Genomic DNA, 19,083 nt, shown 5'->3' on the forward strand with positions numbered 1-19,083 from the left:
CATACCTAGGCCACTTCACGTGAACCTGTTGCAAATGGGGGGTTGCACTTGTTTTTTTTTTTTTGCATCTGCTTTTTGGCTTTTTTATACTTTGATGCTATTTAGGGTTGGTTTGGGGTTCTAAAAAAAGTATATTTTTTGTCTTTTTACGAAAAGATGTGCAGAAAAGTAGAGAGGTGATGTGTTGAAAAAAAAATAAAAAAATAAAAAGATGGATTATATAGTCTATGCCAAATCAGCCCTTAGACCCCTAAACTCATTTCTCAAACACCCCCTATTGATAACAAAACTTTTGACTGATGGACAAATAATCCGATTCCTTGCTCCGATTTTCCTCAATAATATGCTCCTCTGCTGTTATTGAGTATTGATCCAAGCGATCCCAACAACACGAAAGCCAAAAGAGAGCTAACATCCAGAGTACTTTATATAGGAGGAATGATGTTCCTAAAGAGACGAACAAAAAAAAAAAAAAAACAAAAATCAAATCATCAACAACAACCAAATCATCTTCATAAAACATATATATAGAGATTTAGAAAATCAAAAGTCAAATCCACGAAAACATACACACACATATATATATATATATATATCTATATATAAAGAGAAGGATAAGAGAGAGAAGAGAGAGGCTTACGACGGTGGTGGTGGCCGTGGTGGTAGCAATAGTGATCGCGATAGTCATGGTAGCGGTGGCGGTGGCCAAGATTTTGAATCATAGGAGGCACCATTAATCCTTAGCAATATCAACTACAAAACTTAACGAAATTTAATTTTTATTTGGTGATAGAATGATCAAAGATCAACGCGATGTCAAAATTATGTGCCTTAGATATGTTTTAATTAACAATTTTTTTTTTATTTGCTATTTAAGTCACTAAATAGGATAATAATCACAATTTAAAATGTAATAACATGCGTATCAAAAAAAATTGAAAAAGAAGAAGAAAATAGATGAGGAGAAAAATAAGAGAGAAATGAGAGAGATAGAAATAATTATAAGAGAAAATTTAGAAAAAATTAAACATTTATAATGATAAATTACAAGGAATTTATTAAAGGGAAAGATGAGATACAAACATTTTGAAACATATTTAAAAATTAAAAGGGAGTTAAATGAAAAACTTTTTCTAATTAGAAGTAGACGTATAATTTTCAAAAAATGAGAGGGGCACGTGTCCCCCCGAACCCTCTATAGTTTCGACGACGGCGTGAGAAGATCGGCAGCGGATGGTGAAGAGAAGAGAAGGAAGAGGAGAGGGAGAGAGGGTGGCGACGAAGGAAGTAGCGGCAGCAGTGGTGGTCGCGACAATCAAGATAACAGTGGCAAAGGCATCAGCGTTAACAGGAAATCGGATGAGGAGACAATAACATGAATGTGATATAGAAGACGAAAAGAAAGAAAAAGGAGAGAGGAGTGAGTGATTTTGTTTTTCAACTCTTCATTGGTTATAAAAAAATATATATTAACAAATAATTTGGTCACTTTATAAGAGTTTGTGGTAAATTTTTAGACATAAACAATTCATAATTAAATTTACAAACCGAGTCTTTTTTTTTTATATATATAATTTTTTATTTTACTTTTTACCATTTTTATTTTTTATCACGAGTCTCTTTCTAAGCCAACTGAACCTAATTATTGGTATATTTTTTATTTTTTATTTTAAATTAGAAAAATGTATAAGCAAGTTTGAGGGAGCGAGGGAGAAGGCGAAAAAGATGACATGCAGCGCCCCCTGTGCTCTATCCTTATTTGTTTGGTATTTTCTTCTCATCCTTTTATCTCTCTCGCTCATATTCTTTCACTTTCTCTCTCTATTTGTCTTCTATTGATATTCAATTTTTCTCTCTCTAGTTTCCTCGAATCTCCTTCGGTTGATTCGGGTCCTGAGAAAGCCCAAGTTGTTGCGGACCCAGCTCAGTCATGGATTCCTTCCTAGTGGCTGAATTTCAACCTCTCTTTTCGGTCTTGGTTTTTGTATTCCCCATCTCTCTCTCTCTCTCTCATACGCTTTCTTTGTTTATATAACCTATTATATATATATGTATATATATTTATTCAGCTCTTTATATGTATGCATGATTTGTCTGTTTCAGCTTCAGCCAAGTTGGGGTTTTGATGGTAATGTGGTGGTCTGAGTGGTTAGTTATTCAACAACAGCCATGAATTCTTCTTCCTTTGAGGGTAAATCCTTTTTATTATTATTATTATTATTATTATTATTATTAGATATTTTGGTTATGTATTTTTTGGGTAGTTGTAAGTGAATGAATATTGATGATCGAATTAGAATGTTCCCCATATTTGTGTTTTGAGGGTCTTTTGGTGATGGGGTCACAAAGTTGTATCTGATCTGCTTATTTTTCATAATTGCACCAGTATTCTATGATTTTGTTATTTTCTATGATTTCGGAATCATGGAATTTTCTGGGTTTTCTTTGGTATTGATTGAGGGAGCTCTCTTTCTCATTGTTGTTCAGGTACATGTTAGGTTCTAAGGTTACCCTTCCTTTATGGCACTCAAGATTACATAATTCTTAACAAAATGTGTTGTTTTTGGTGGGTAAACTTTCTCATACAAATTTTGAGTTGACTTGTTGTATGTATACTGATTTTATATTGCTAATAATACCTTTTCTCTACATATTGGTATAAGTCATCATTATCTAGAATCCTTACCTATGAAGAAGTAAGCATATATTATTTGATGGATTCGTGTCATACGGGGGAGTCATCATATCAAATCACCTGTTTGGCGGCCCTTAAAAAGAGTCCAGACAAAGTTGGAAATTGCAAGGTCAAACAAAGTTGGGTTTAGTACCCTGCTTCTTTTAATCTGTTGCACAAGGTTTAAATAATGACGTCCTTTGTGTAATTTTATGGGACTTTCAATCATTAGTTATTCATTATTATTGTTATTATTATTTTTCTATTGGAATAGCTTTTTGTTTAATTTGTCAAATAATAACCATTTAGGGCAATGGAAAGAGAAAGAGGGTTTAATTGTTAAGGGAGTCTCACAATTAGGTTGAAATGGAGATAAAACACCTGTAGTTTGAATATGATGTAAATTAGCTATTAAAAGGTCTTGCTTGATTTATATTATCTTTCTGGTCACTTCTTTTTGACATAACTGGGACTAAATTTCATCTTAATGGGGGAAAGAGAAAGACAGCTTGAGGATTTAAAATTTTGAGGTTCATGTGTTTTCCATGGAATATTCCAACCCACTCAAATTGAGATTTCTTTCCCTCTTCCTTCTAGCATTCTTATTGTAATTCTTTATTTTTATTTTTTGGGCCCCAGGAGTTGTGCTTGATCCAGCAAAATGCAGTAAGTTGAGCATGGAGGAAAAGAGAGAACTTGTTTATGAATTATCAAAGTGGTCACATGGTGCCCCTGAAATGCTTCAGTCGTGGAGCCGGCAGGAGATTTTGCAGATATTGTGTGCAGAGATGGGAAAAGAAAGGAAATATACTGGCTTGACAAAGTTGAAAATTATAGAAAACCTTTTAAAAATTGTATCTGAAAAGAAATTGCAGGGGCATGAGACTGCAACAGACCTTGACCCAGAGTCTTCACCTGCAGTTGGGCAAAGGGCATCCAAAAGGCAGAGGAAAACTGATCACCCTAATCGAATACCTGGTGCAGTGAACAATCTTTTAATCAACAATGGCGAAAGTGATATAGATAATACTATATACTGCAAAAACGCAGCGTGCAGAGCGAAATTGAGTCAAGAATATACATTTTGCAAGAGGTGCTCATGCTGCATCTGTCGTCAGTATGATGACAACAAGGACCCGAGCTTGTGGTTAACTTGCTGCTCAGAGCCTCCTTTTCAAGGTGATTCATGTGGTATGTCATGTCATTTGGAATGTGCTTTAAGGCATGAAAAATCTGGGATTGCAAAAAATGGCATGGATGGCAGCTTCTTTTGTGTGTCTTGCGGGAAAGTGAATGATTTGCTCGGGTACATCCCCACCCTGTTTCCTTTTTTAGATTGTTCTCTTTCTTTTTCTTTGATAGATTGCACCACTTTATGAAAGTTCTATGTTTTACTGAGATGTTCTCTTGCATTTTCAAATCTTTGTTGAGGATCAAATTTTGTTTTGCTATGTTGTTTTAGTTAGCTTGGAAACAAAAACATTCGGGAAACATTTTGAAATGTTCTGAAAACATATGAGAAATGACAAGGCAATTTTAAAATGTTTGAAAGTGTTACAAAACTAAATTTTAATATAAATGCTAATGCATCTCAACAATTAAATAATTGAACATGGTGAGGTCTATGGGGCTCGTTTGACAAAAAAATGTGTGCAATTTATTTAGCTTGAATGAAATTTGAAATTCCATGGTTAAGTAGTTGTAGTTTGAAAACTTGAAGGTGTTTTAGTAAAAGATTTTAAATTTTCAGTTTATTTGCTTTTTTAGCTCAAAATAAGCTCAAAAAGCCAACTTTTTTGAAGTTGGGATTGAGATGTCCTTTTTAAGCTATCTTTAAGTTCGTCCAAACAACCTATATTCATATTAGAAACTCATAAATAAAAGGTCTAAAGGCTTATTTGGGAGAATTTGTCATTGCAAGAAAACACATAAAACATGCAAAACCATAATGGTATTGGGGATGGAACCAAAAGAAAGAAAATGGTACTGGTGGCAATCTTTATAAGAAAAGTTGTTTGTGGTACAAATGAAGAGAATAAGTGACTTGATCATGTTTGTTTTATATTTCATCTCTGTCTTTTCTCTTCTCCTTTCTACATACATATTATCATGCAAATCATACTTGAATGCATGAACCCTCAGAGTTATGGTTAGAAACTTAGGGTTATGGTTAGAAACTTAGGATTGTGCAGAAGTAGAACTGGCCAATGGGAGGGCAGTCTTGTTGACAAATGGCATCGTAATTCCTATGAGAACTCTCTTTTATTAGCTTGGTTAGGTTATTTTGTAGGGTTTATTTGTTCAAATAGTTTGGTGTTGTGTTAGAGAGGTTTTTTCCTTTCGTTTTCCTAGAAGGGTCTCTTATACATCTTTTGAATTTCCTTTCGGGAGTCAATAAAATTCAGGTTGCTTAACTAAATAGCAGAAAACTTGGACGAACTGTAAAATCGGATGTCATGTGTTCAATCCTTACGAGCAATATGGCTTTACCCGATAAAGGTGGTTTGCGGATGTCATTTAATGTTGCAAATCTTCAACTCTATGAGCTTGCCTAATAGGTCCCAACTAAAAATGAACTGATTTCCAAATTTCTCAGTTCTTAAATTTTTTCCCTTTTCTTGGGAATTGGGATTTTTATTGGTCTGCATTAGACTGAAGTTTACTTTTCGTCACTGTTGTGGTTAATGGACTTTGTTGCACATGCCCAAATCGTGTTTCTTCTTTCTTTCTTTCTTTCTTTATATATTTATTTTTCCCAATATGCTACTTCTATATCTCAAGAATGTATTTGTTGCAAATTTTATTTTTTCCCATCTTACCATACATATATTTCAACATTCGCACTTTAGAACGTCTTTATTTTACAAATATGATAATAAGCATGGGCACGTGATACAACATGGGCAGGATACAAATATGCTAACACAATAATTTTTAAAACATATAGGACACGACACGTGGGAGACACAAGAAAAATAGATAGTTTTATGTATTTATTATGTCACATATATGTATATTCCGTTCAAAGGTAATAAAAATTGTGCAACATAACATGAATTTCTAAAGTTTAAAATAAGATGGATTAATAGATATAATTCTATATTATTTTTCTTTTATAATTAGATCCTAAGTTATTTTTTTTAAACTTGATATTATAGAATTGGCCTAAACAAGGTTGGCCTAAGGTTGATAATATAGATATAAATCCCTCTCTCTCTCTCTCTCAATATTATAGAATTCTGTTAGAATCTTCCAAGGAATATCTCAGAACGTATCATTCTGTTAGGATTTGCTTTGATCCCCAACACTCTGTGCATTAGCCCAATGGTGGGGTCTCACTTTTAGTAAGGCTGGCCTAAGCAGTGCCCCCGGAGCACCATGTTGAGCGACACTTTTATCTAGCCACCAAACCACAAAACCACAAAACCCCAAAGTCTTGTAGTACCTTGCTGAAGACTCCAGTATACTAAGTTACACCTCTTGACTTATGTATAAAGGAATGATATGGTGCAACAACCTCAGAGGTAAGACTGTTCAATGCAACCTCTGCAACAACTGGAGTCATATAAATCATTTGAATTGTGCTGTTCAACCACCGGTAAACTAATGCTTGTGTGATATGATCTTTTGTTGTGAGACTTCGACATATTATCTTAATGCGATGAAGTCTCCTCAAGGACATCATCTTGACACATGCTGTTCAATAATGTGCACTCTTGAACAACATATCCCTTCACACCACACATAAAGAAAACAGACACAAATAAATTTCCATATGGGGTGGGTTTTGTGGGATTGGTAAAATCAATTTTCTTTCCATGTGATTGTTTAATCAGAGAATTCCCATTGGTTTTAGGTTCATGAATTACATTTTTCTTTTCTTCCACATCTATTTCAGTTTTGTCCCCAATATCTTCTCAACGCTTATTGCATGTTCAAGTTTGTTAGTGCTTTCTTTCATCTTTTTCTCTTTCTTAGCATTCTCAGTTTTATTTTTCAATTCAAGTTCTATGTGAGTAATCTTGGTTTTGAAAACATTATTGTGCCAAAGAACCTTATCATCTTCTACCTCAAGAAACTTAACCATTTCAATTAGAGAGGAATTTTTATTTTAAGTAATCAAATCTAAAATTTATTAATTTTTCACTTATTTTTTTCAGTTTCAATCTCATTCACTCTCTCCTTAAGTTTTAGTTTCTTGTTTAGGTTTTTGGTCACAACAACACACTTTTGAAGAAGTTTTATCATACATATCAGCCATATCCTTATCTTCGACAGTCTCTACTTCATCTGAACTTAAACTAGGTGTGTCACAGTCAAAAAAGAAGGCTATGATGTTAGCAACATCTCAGCATCCGATCCATTATTAGAAGAATCAGATTTTGTCTCAGAACAATCAGACCATGTCACATTCTTTGGTTTTTTCATGAGATTTTTTCTTTTGAAGGGGACAATAAGCTTTAATGTGGCCAAGTTTGTGATAATAGTTAAGATTAGCGTTTTTTGTTTTTAAATTTTGATTGTAACCTTTTTATTTTGTTTGGCCTTTAGAAAATTTTTGAACTGTTTGGTCAACAAGGCAATGTTAGCAGTTTCAAGGTAATCATTTTCCTCATCTAAAGCTTTTTGAAGCTACTCCTTTTGATTTCTTGTTTGGTTTTTATTTGAAAGGTTTGTAGAGTTCCTACGAGTTCTTCCACTTCTAGTTTTGATACGTCCCTAATGATCTAAGTAAACCTATCAAGCAAAGATCTCAAAATTTCCGTGATAATTGTAGACTCTTTCATGAGCTTGCCATGGTTATGACATTGTGTGTCAATATCATTCAGTCTGGTGTAAACTCTATAGAAGTCTCATCTCATGTTCCTCCATCCTAATAGTTGAGTGACAAAGAACTGCAATTTAGAGTTCTTGATAGATGTACCCCTCATGTGTAACCTGAAGCACATCCCATGCCTCCTTGGCTGTGGTGCAAGTGGAGATCTTACGGAACACACTAGGTAAAACTCCAACAATAGCCGTGGAGTTGTAATTTGTACCAGCGAACTAAGCTATAGTCTAGTTGAACTTAACCTTAGAAAGAATGACTTGATCAACCGTTATGGTAGGGTGGGTCCAACCCTCTTCCACAGACATCCAAACTTTCTCATCTAAAGATTGAAGAAAAATTCACATCCTAGTTGTCTAGAAAGAATAGTTTGAGCAATAAAAAACAGGTGGTTTAGAGATATATATTTTTTAGACATTATTCCAACAATCAGAAATAACTACAAAATTTAAGAATTCCCACTGTGATACAAATTGGGGCCAAATATAAGGTTGTAAAACTCTGTTTCGTTATCCAGTTTTCAAAATCAAATTTTGAGTTTTCAATTCGTATTTCTTTATTTTTAGTGAATGTTGAAAAGATAAGAATTGAAAACTCATTGGATAACCAAACAGAAATGTTTTCAAGTCAAAGTGCACATAAATAATAGCGTAAGTTATTTTTCTGTTAAACAAATTGACAAGAATATTTAAATTGACAAGAATATTTAAATTAAGGTAATTAAACAAAATATTCCAATTAATTATCCAATAGTAGATAATCAACTGCACAAGAAAGAAACCAAGGTTTGTGTGGAAAAAACCCGAACCCAGCGTAAGATACTATGGATGCAAACTCCACTAAAAAAACCTATAAAACCATGCCTATGGGTCCTATAAGTGAAGCTTATTAACTAATCTAATCTTTATTCCTAAGCTAAACTAACTAAGGTTAAGAACACAAATAAACCCAACCGAACAGACTAAGAAGATAAAAACTAAATGATATTCTGCATGAGTTTTTATCTCTCCACTGAAGACAAGATTATCTATATAACCAAGGCTTGAAAGCTGAAGTCGTCTTGAATATTTCTTCACAACAGAACATGCTCAAGACCCAACCAAGCCTAACTACATAGTATAAAATTACAGATTCAATCTTTAGAGTGAAATTGCCAACACAAAAAATGACTAAGTGGTGACTAAACATTTTTCCTAACATCATTTTAGCGTCTACTATTGGCCATCAATAATGCTTCATCCATGGCCTATGGAGGGTGCGTCCATTGTGGTGCATTGGTGTAGGGTGTTGCTGGAAGGACTATGTGAATGTGTGTTTTTTTTTTTTTTTGAACAGCATGTGAATGTGTTATATATGTATGTATTTTTGTGTAGTATTGAGAGGGTGGGTTGCAGCGTATGTTGTTCCACTGTGGGTTTGTGTGGTGTGATCCATGAAAGAAGATGGAATGGCAGTGGGTGGTACAGGGTGGCAATGGAGGAAGGGTTGGTGGGGAAGGGTATTGCTGGTGGTTGGTTTACATAGATATACATGTGTGTGTGTGTGTATAGGGGTTAAGTTCAGAAGAGAGGAAGAAGATTGGGGTATTTTCATCAATTCAAAGTTCTGTTAATACATATTAGCGGTGTGTTTTAATCCACAAACAATTAGAGGTTACGTGCTTATTTCCAAATGACAGGGGCTTGTGTGTACATGGCCCAAACCACATGGGATAAAGTGAATTTGCCCTAATTTTTTAATGCTACATTTAGTTCATCATGAGGAAAAACCAAATCTGAAATTTGGAAAATTAATAGAAAATTGGAGTTTGGAGTTGGTTTTATAAGCTTTTGAAGTATTCTTTTCTTTCCTGTAATTTCTCAGCTATCAAATGGAGTTTTATTTTATAGTTAGCAATTTTAGAATTTATTGAAGACTGGTCGAATGTCTTTTATTAGCCATAACTTTGCCATTTATTTGTATTATTATTTTATATGTATATGCCTTCATTCAAGCACTTTTTTCCATCTAGCATGCATTTGTCAGGACTTAATGAGTACCTGGTTGCATTATTACCTTAAAATTTTCCTTCAGACATTATGTGTCCTTGCTAATTGAAGTCTCATCTGATATTTCTCAATTCTAGTGAAACTGTAGTCTATTTTTCATTGTATTTTTAAATATCCTAAGCTTTTGATACTTTATTTGTTTTATTGGTACTTTTTCGATAAATCAGCAGGTACTATGTTTTGTTTGTTTACTGATAGTGAAGATTAAATTCTGGACTGGATGACCTCCAACTGCTATATACTATTTTCATAATGATCATAATAAAAACAATGCCCAAATAGTATACATTAATGTGTGTTTGGGAGGGGAAACATTGGGTACACAGCTAACGTTTGGCATAGTGCACAAAGTGGTTGCCCCGAGACTTAGCATAAGAGTCTTGTCGGACAGTTTACAGAGTCTTGTCGGACCCATGAAGGAGCTAACCGGAATCAATGTCGGGACAGTTTACAGAGTCTTGTCGGACCCCTAAAAAGTCGCACCCTCAAAAGGTGTGCCCAATCTTTCAAAAGGCGTGCCATCAAAAGGCGTGCCCAATCCATAAAAAGACATGCCATCAAAATGCGTGCCCAATCCATAAAAAGACGTGCCATCAAAAGGCGAGCCCAAGTCATAAAAAGATGTATCGGACATGATGGCGAGGCACGTGAGTGCCTTGGCTGGCGCGCCCGTTTGTCGTCTGGCGTCAAGTGGCGCGCGATACGCGTGGCTGCCCCGTCTATTTAACCAAGGTTGATGCTGAGGCTGAGGCAGACAAAAAACTTCTGAAAGTCCTCTGAAAAAAAAACTCTTCCTTTACTGAGAGAGAAACTCCGTAATACTCTGTAACCAACCCGTCTCTGAAACACTCAGCAACATGGCCTCTTCTTCCCGTCCAGCTACCCAGAACATGGCCTCCTCTTCCCGGGGTCTGCTCACGCTCTTTCCAGAATTGAACGAGTCCACAAGAGAAATAACTGGTGCGGTGGCCAGTGAACCTCAACCAAACACCTCTGGTTTTGCTCCGTTGAACTTTCCGATGCGGTCGGTGGAGCAAAAAATGGCGGTGCAAACTGATATTGAGGCCAATCAGTATACTCTGAAGTCATGTGTGGAAACCATGACGACGGTCACAAACCTGTCGCACCGGCTGCAGAGCAGGACAAATGAGGTGCAACAGTTAAACTCCCAGCTGGCTCTGCTCCAACGCATGTATAAGGATGCGCGAGCAGAGATAAGTGTGCTAAAGACAGAAAACAAGGAGCTGAAGCGGAAGGCCACCGTGATGTTCCGATTTGGAGGTCCACCATATGCTGTAGTGGAGGAGCAGGGAGGAGGCAACTTGCTTGGTGGTCTAGGAAGCACGGAGGCAACACCGGCAAGGACCACCCAGGACGGAGGCAAGAAGAAAAGACCGGCGGCTGAGTAGAGAAGAAAAATCCCACTGTGGGTGTGGTAGTGTTGTTTTTGTTTGTGTGGGTTTTTTTTTTTTTTTTTGATGTAAAAGTGTGATCGGGGTTGATCCCCTGATATGAATAAAATGACAAGGTTGTGGAATGTTGTTGGTGTTATTTTGTGGTGTTGTTTTGTTTAATAAGACAAATAAAATAAAAGAAAATAATGGATAAAGAAAATAGAGAAAAAATATTTGTGGATGGGTGATAAGAAAAACAGCAGTGTGATTTTTTTTTTTTTTTTTGGTGGAATATAAAATAAATAATAATAAGAGAATGGAAAACGGGTAATGCTTACTAACAAGGGATAGGGAAAATATATTATAATAAAATATATATATATATATATTAAAATAAAAGAAAAGGGTGAAAGAACGTGGATGAAATAAATTAAGAGAAAGGAGAGATATGATTAAAGTGGGTTTGAAAGTGGGAAAAGATGAGAGAGAGGGAGATAGAGTGGGTGCATGATGATGATGTTGGGTCCATGGAGAGAGAGAGAGAGGGATGTCCAAGAAGCTTGTGCTTTTGACAGTTACACATTACCCAAGCTGTATGTGAAGATGCATGTTACTGTCTTACACTTCTGCAGGCTTGGTATTCTTTGTGGGGCACTTGCAACACGTGACATTGAAAATTGTATTCGAAAATGATGACATCTCCAACATGAAACGTCTTGGAAGCAGCCCAGGCCTTGTAATCAATATTCCCAATGATGGTTCAACCAGCGGAGTCCCCAACCTTGTACACTGCTGCCATTGAAACCTTCAAGCCAGCAAACATGGCTACCAACAACAGAGCCACAGCTCTACACCCCACACCCAAATCCATGGCTAAGAGAGAGAGAGCAAATCGGGAAAAAAAAAACAGCAGTGACGAGCAGAAAAGCAGCGCCAGAAACGCCAACGACGACGACGAGTAAGAGTACAACCACGGATATGTGAGAGGCGAGGTGAACGGCGATAGAGGCTAGACGATGATGCGGGTGCCGCCGCCGACATAGCGGAGGAGGGGTGTAAGAAAATGTTGAAGAAGTCAAGGTATGTGTAGAAAATAAGCGGAATAGGTTGAGGTCCGGCGGGCGGCCAAGGCGAGGTTGCCGCCCACCGGTGAAGTGGAGGTGGTAGTGGTGTAGGGGGTTAGGTTTAGTGGAGTAGGTGAGGTGGTAGTGGTGTAGTGGGTTAGGTTTAGTGGAGTAGGTTTAAGTGGGTGAAGTAGGTGATAGGTTTTAACATTCTTTTATGCTTCTGTCCAGCTCTCTCTCTTTCTCCCCTTAGCATAAGAATATTCTGAAATTTTGCATCTGTTTAGTTCATCTCTGTGACATTGTTAATTTAGCATCATAAATACCTAAGGTTATTGGATGCCATGTGGAAAGTGAACAATGACGAACTTGCAAGACTAAGCGAAGCCTGTCATGCTTAGGCAAGCAGCTGGCTACTTGGTAATAAGGTAAGAACCCGGTGGCCTTGTGTGTTAGGGTGCTCTCATATGTGAAAATTCAACCAGACTGTAGCTTCTTTCTCATCTGCTCGCTTTATTGTTTATTTTTTGAAAGTTCATTATTTTAACCATTAACTCTTCTTTTGATCCTCAGTTTGTTTGTTTGTTTTGTTTTGTTATCCAACTTTCGACTCTGGTAAAACAGCACCCAAGATCCATGAATGTTCCACATCTCGAACTATGTCAAATTAATCTGTCTGTGAACTGTGATCACTATCTAGTGAAAAAGGAAAAGATGTGATGTTTTGAGAATTAGTAACATTCATCCGCATCCACTAACACTGCTCCATGCTTGGGTGGGGGAAGAGAGAGGTTCATGAAATGTTTTTGATATACCTTTTAGAAATTCAAAAGATGATTGGATGGTTGTAAAGTTTTCCACTTTTGTGATAGGTCAACTCTTCTGAGGGTGAAAGAAATAATTTTTTAGAATATTACTTCGTTCAAACTGGCACCCAAGCATTCCATTGAAATTGTAAGATGTCCATTTGTTTCCTGCCCTATTGGGTGGAGCAAATAAATTTTATAGCTTAATAAAAGTATGTTATATTCTTTTCCAAGACAATACAGAGATTCATAGCTTCCTGTGTTTGTGCTTCCTTGAATCTTTAAGACAATTGATCATATGTTTTGCCATCACTAGGATGGTATCATATGATTGGGGTTGCTTGACTTTACGATATGGGCCCTGGGTTGTCCTTTCCTCTGTTTTGCGCCTCTCTTTCTCGGTCGTGCATGTCATCACTCTCGACTGGACTGAATTAACCTGATCATATCCGAATGGTTCTATTTTATTCTTTCTATGGTTTGGGGGAGGGGTGGTTTCAAGAATCTACTTGGGTCCCATGTGTCTATATTGGTGGTTGAAGTTTCCCTCTTTAGCTATGTCGTTGCCAATTTTGTGAGGACACTAGTAAGTTGTTAATGAGTCTCCCTCTGTGTGTGCGTGTGTGTGTGTGTGTGAGATATGTGAATATATGTTAGCTGGTATGCTTGTCTATGGAAGGCAAATGATTGTCCAGTCAACTGTTTTATTTTATGGGTCTTGTTAATGTGTGCACTTAGGCACATGTTAAGAGGCTTAAAAAAGATGTACATTATTTATTGCACTCACTTTCATGCAAAATGTACAATATTTTTAAGCCTCTTAACATGTGCCACACATTAACAAAATCCTTATTTTATTAATCAGTATATCTATAAGTGAATGATCTACCCCCAGGTTAATTATGTTTATCTTCTTTTTGGCACCCTATCCTTTTCATATACTATGTGAAGTTAGCCAAAAATCTCTTGCTCTTTCTCTCACCAATTTTCAGTTAAAAAAATCTTGAAGACTCTAAACATTATGGCAAAGAGAATATTTCCATTTTAGATTGACACTATTGATTCTGGTCGAAGGCTTTCTTTGTGTTTCATTTGTTCAATATTTGGAGTAAAATAGGTTTGCATATTATTTTTGAGGACAAAATTGAATTTCAGTTGAAGTGAAATTATTGTCAGAGGTTCACTGAAGTATTAAGCCTTAATCACACAGTACCAGAATAAATTGCTGAACAAACAAGTTAAAAATATCATTCAGTTGATTTCTATAAATTCTGTAGATGCTGGAGAAAACAACTGATGACAGCAAAGGATACCAGGCGGGTTGATACATTGTGCTATCGTGTCTCCTTGAGCCAAAAGCTTCTTGCTGGTACCAAATGTTACCAGAAGCTTTATGAAATCGTGGATGAAGCAGTGAAGAAGCTTGAAGCCGATGTGGGTCCTTTAACTGGTTTACCTGTGAAGAAGGCAAGGGGTATTGTCAACAGGCTCTCTGTAGGCCCAGAGGTTCAAAGACTATGCGCTTTTGCAGTGGAGTCCCTAGATTTGATGCTTTCCAAAACTGTTTTCCATGTGTCATCCAATCATGTGATTCAAGGTCAGCTTTATTCATTAGCATCGTGTAACAATATCACTTCTGATGGATTTTCCATATGTAAGGTGCTGACCCCATGTAACAAGAGGAATGGCCAAACTTGGACTGGCAGTAATTTTGAAGCTTTACCTGAATGCTTTTATTTTTCGGAAAACAAAATGTGGACTCACTGGTTGTCCAGTTTCCTTGTTATAAAGGTTGGCACTTGAACTTTCTGCTCCTGGAAAATCCATGAGACTTGTTGGTTATGAGAGTAATTTAGCCTTTTATTTTGGGAAAATTGCAATAATCTCCATTGAGGTTTGGAGAAAATACAGTAAGACCGACAAGTTTGGCATAATTACATCAGGTTCCCGTAAGATTTTAATTCATATAACATTTGGCCTCCTTTCTCATCAGTAATTCGTTAGTCATATAGTTGGAACAGTGATGTTGTCATCTCTTTTATATTGAAATATATATTTCACCTTGTTTGTTTTTGCATTTCCACACCATCTGCATTGGTTCTAGTCCCTTTAACCTTGTTAAAAGGGAGATCAGTGTCTTATGCCAAAACTGTGGGGTTTGTTGTATTTTCTTCAATCTTTGGGAAATCTTTGTAATTTGCCGCTTAAATATTTCGTAGATTTCTCCCATAAGAGATGTGCATCAGCTCTTTCTTTGTTTTTTTTCTGCCCTTTGGTAAACAAGCATGAAAATTTAGGGCAAGTAGCAATCTTTAAGCTGCGACTTGGGACTTTATACTTGCAGAATCCAATTTGACAGCTTCAAATGTAATCCGGTTTGAAGATGTCTGCCCTTCATCTCTCACTGTGATATTTGGTTCTGAAGACGCACCACTGAAAAATGTTGGGGGTTATACCCTGTGGCACCGTAAAGCTGAAGATATGCACTATCCAGCAGAACCAACGTGCACATTGTATACACCAAATACAAGGTTTTTGCTGTCCAGTCTAAATCCAGCTACAGAGTATGTTTTTAAGGTCATTTGGTTTGATAGCACTAGAGAGTTGGGGACATATGAAGTTCAGTATTGGACAGGTAGTGTTGGGGATGAAATCTCCAATCTGAAAAACTTGGTAGTTGAAAGAAGGGAAAGTCAACCGAGTAATTCTAGCAGTTTATCTAATCCGTCTTCTGTGGAGGATGAAACTAACTACATTGCTCCCTGCATCAATGAGAATGAGAACAGAGAGGACAAAATTGTTTCTGCAAATATATCTTCTGATGTGTTTCTGAGCGGTGGCACGGTTCCAGGAGGAACTTTGGGAGATCCAGTGTCTTTATTGGATGAGGAAGGTGCCATGGAGAAAACTAGCTCCATCCCAAATTCTGATGCTTTAAATCTCGAGAACAAGTACTCTCCAGAAGGCCAAGCCATTGAAGAGACTAGCACTGACAATGGGTCAAATACCCATGTTCAGACCGGCATGAACTGCGTGCCATTTCTGGGTAGCTCGGAAGCTGACTTGCCCATCACACCTTGTAAATTGGAAAATATCAAGGATGGCCCGGGAAGAAATGTGAGATCCAAACCTAACAACAAGGATCATCTTGATAGTGGGTCCGGGAGGGAAGAGGAACCCCAAGCGGGCAGCTCATCAAAGAAAAGTGGTGAAAGACGAGAAGAAGAGCATTCTGGTATTGGCAATAGGGATTTAGGGTATTATGTGAAAGTGATCAGATGGTTGGAGTGTGAGGGACATATTGAGACAACTTTTAGGCAGAAGTTTCTGACTTGGTACAGCTTGAGAGCAACCCCACAAGAAGTGAGGGTTGTGAAGGTGTTTGTTGATACTCTTATTGATGATCCAGCGTCTCTAGCGGGGCAGCTTGTCGACACTTTTTTAGAAGCTATTTCAAGCAAGAGATCCTTTGTCGTGCCATCTGGGTTTTGCATGAAGCTTTGGCATTGACAAGTTTCAGAAATTCAAATGATTTATCAAACCCAAATGCGGTTTGTGTAGGTATAATTCTTCGGACCCCCAAAAAATGTCTTAAGCATTATTCAATTAGACTATAATTATTGAAATTTGATCATTGGTATTTGCCATTCTTCATGATGGCAAGACATCAGAGCTCATTTCTTATGTAGAAAAGTTATCATTCATAGATATGCTTTATTTTAACAGCTGATAAATTATTTAAGTTCTTTTTTATGGGTAATGTATGGACGTGTTGAGCAGTTATTGTTTTTTCAAATTTTATTTTCCTTGATGGATAGGATTAAACAGAGAATTATATATGGGCTTGAGTTGGATGAATTGGAGGCACTGGTTTTTGAGCAATGCTACATTTACTTAAAATTTTATTAACAATCTTACTAAAAACATTAATGTCCAAATTTCATTGGAGATTTAAATATTATTGTTTTTTTGACAATCAATCACATTTAACCGTTTGTATTTTTTTAGTAAGATTTTTTTTATGGGTAGAATTATTCCTAATATATAGTTCGAGTCTATGTGGAGGAAAAAAAGAGAGAAAAAACGAGGGGTTGGTGGTCAGATGACCATCTTATATCATCCGTCACTGGCAATCGACAGTTACTACCTTTGGCGGTTGGCAATCGGCAGTCATCTCCTGCAATTGCTTTTTGATCATCGATCGCCGGCTTCCACTTTTTAAAGAATTTTTGACTTCCACTTTTTAAAGAATTTTTGACGTGGATCTCTAGCTTTCAATTAACACCATCATATCATGTAAAATACTGTCAAATCTATTAAAATTTTACCGATTCGTATCAACACACACCATTCAATCCGTTAACTGCAGATTAAATTTTAAATTTTATAATCTGTTTTCGAAACTGTTCCGCTCTGCTATAGTTAATACATATATATTTTTTAACTTCTAATGAAATATCAAAATAAAAATGAGTGTGAGAAAGATTTAAAATGTGAAATTTATTACAAATTATTAGTTATATATATGAAAAAATATTATGTAAAATTAGTTTGTATTAAATATGTATAAAAAATATTGTGCAAATTAGTGTTATATATTTTATAAATATTTGATAATTAGTTAAAATATTTTTCAATCTATCAATCCGTCCAAAACTATCCAAACAACGATTTGTCATTCCACTATTCAATTTATAATTTCTCTCAAACCGATCAAACTACACCGCGTACACCCCCAACCAACACCACCACCACCACCACCACCACCACTTCCCCAGAAAAAAAGAAAAGAAAGATATATTCAAAATTTACTTAAACAGTAAAAATAAAATTTTACTGTATCAATTTAACATTAAACAATAAATTTAACATCATCACCATTACCAACTGCCACGCTTACTACGATTTTTCCATTACTAGTAGAAATATTAAACAAAACATTGAGAGAGATGGAGAATAGAGAAGAAAGAGAGGTGTAGAAGAAAGAAAATTGAGAAAGTTAGAGGAGAGAGAGAGAGAGAGTTGTCGAATAGACAGAGACACAGATGAATATGAAAATAAAAGTGACTCTTACTATGGACACAGTTGTTGTCATTAATTTAATTTATGATATTTTTTTTAGGGAGGTTGGTCAATAAATTTTATATTTTGGATTTATAATTCATATAGGGTGTGTTTGATTGGATGGACTGGATAAGGGGATTAGAAACCATCGGACTTGAATCCTAGGACTGTGAATCCCCTGCACTGTTTTGTTGGATTGGATATGTATCATGTGTTTGTTTTCTCATACGATTAGATGTCTAGAAATGACTATTTTTAGTGAATCTAATATTTAGTTGGACGGAATTGTTCACTAAGTAATAGTAATATTAAACATATCTTTAATATTTTAATTATTTTTAGCTAGATTAAATAAAAATTTATTTTATTTTATTTTTTACACAATTAAATAAATTTATTTTTTAAAAATTAAATAAATAAAATATCAATAAAAATATACGTTATTTTTTTAATTAAAATTTTAAATAAATTTGTTTTTAAAAATAATAATAATTAAACAATAAAATTAAATGAAACATCTATTAAAATTTAAATAATGAAATTAAATAAAATATAAGCAAAATTTTAAAATAAAACATCAATAAAATATCTATAAAAAATATTTACAAAAAATTAAATAAATAAATCATCAATAAAAAGTTTAAAAAAAAAATTATTTTATTTTTAAATTGAGACATTTAGGTTTTGTTTGGTTTGTATTTAAGAAACATGTTTTAAGATAAAAAGTACGAAAATTTGTTTGGTTTGATTTTTTTTCAAAAGATATTTTGAAAAATTATTTTGAAATTTTTTTTTGAAAAAAGTGATTGATTTGATGTGTATAAGAGAGAAATTTGTTTGAAAAATTTGTAAACCAAACAAGTTTTGAAAAAATAATTTAGAAAAATTTGTTTGGTTTGATTACTTTTGAAAACTTATTCGTAGAGAATTTTTTCTAAAATTTTTTAAGAAACACAAACCAAACAAGGCCTTAAATTTTATTGAATTTTACTAAATATAATACATAATTAAATAATAGAGGGTTAAAATGGTCATTTTACCACCCAATCCCAACAGTTAATAGTGCCTCCAAAATTGTCTCACACCCCCCCGGGATAGTATAATCCCGCAACGCATCCAGCCGGATTCTATGTCTGGCGGATTAAAAAAAAAAACAAACGATGGACTACTCACTCCTTCGGATAAACAATCCGAACAGTGAATAA

At 35.4% G+C, this 19,083-nt stretch overlaps 1 protein-coding gene and 1 long non-coding RNA gene across 10 annotated transcripts; one reads left to right on the top strand and one right to left on the bottom strand.

The window, feature by feature from the left end:
* Nucleotides 1-1,408: 1,408 nt before the first annotated feature.
* LOC114285417 (VIN3-like protein 2) lies at nucleotides 1,409-16,574 on the top strand. 9 transcript variants are annotated; one of them, XM_082920596.1, is made up of 7 exons: nucleotides 1,649-1,766; nucleotides 1,862-1,984; nucleotides 2,104-2,191; nucleotides 2,488-2,566; nucleotides 3,314-3,980; nucleotides 14,092-14,411; nucleotides 15,159-16,574. In XM_082920596.1, the coding sequence occupies exons 5-7, from the start codon at nucleotides 3,352-3,354 to the stop codon at nucleotides 16,322-16,324; spliced, it is 2,115 nt and encodes a 704-aa protein (XP_082776722.1). In that variant the 5' UTR covers nucleotides 1,649-1,766; nucleotides 1,862-1,984; nucleotides 2,104-2,191; nucleotides 2,488-2,566; nucleotides 3,314-3,351; the 3' UTR covers nucleotides 16,325-16,574. The 9 variants fall into 9 exon arrangements, with proteins under 9 accessions (XP_028084260.1, XP_028084259.1, XP_082776722.1 ...); XM_082920598.1 differs by having other exon boundaries at nucleotides 1,862-1,978; XM_028228459.2 differs by lacking the exon at nucleotides 2,488-2,566 and having other exon boundaries at nucleotides 1,409-1,766; nucleotides 1,862-1,978.
* LOC145822748 (uncharacterized) lies at nucleotides 8,785-14,092 on the bottom strand. Its single transcript, XR_014364440.1, has 2 exons — nucleotides 12,218-14,092; nucleotides 8,785-9,929 (listed from the first exon to the last, which is right to left on the bottom strand). It is a non-coding gene; the product is annotated as an uncharacterized LOC145822748 (long non-coding RNA).
* Nucleotides 16,575-19,083: the final 2,509 nt, after the last annotated feature.

Source organism: Camellia sinensis, chromosome 3 (genome assembly GCF_055761805.1).
Source record: "Camellia sinensis isolate YWXY chromosome 3, ASM5576180v1, whole genome shotgun sequence".
In the NCBI taxonomy this organism is placed as follows: domain Eukaryota; kingdom Viridiplantae; phylum Streptophyta; class Magnoliopsida; order Ericales; family Theaceae; genus Camellia; species Camellia sinensis.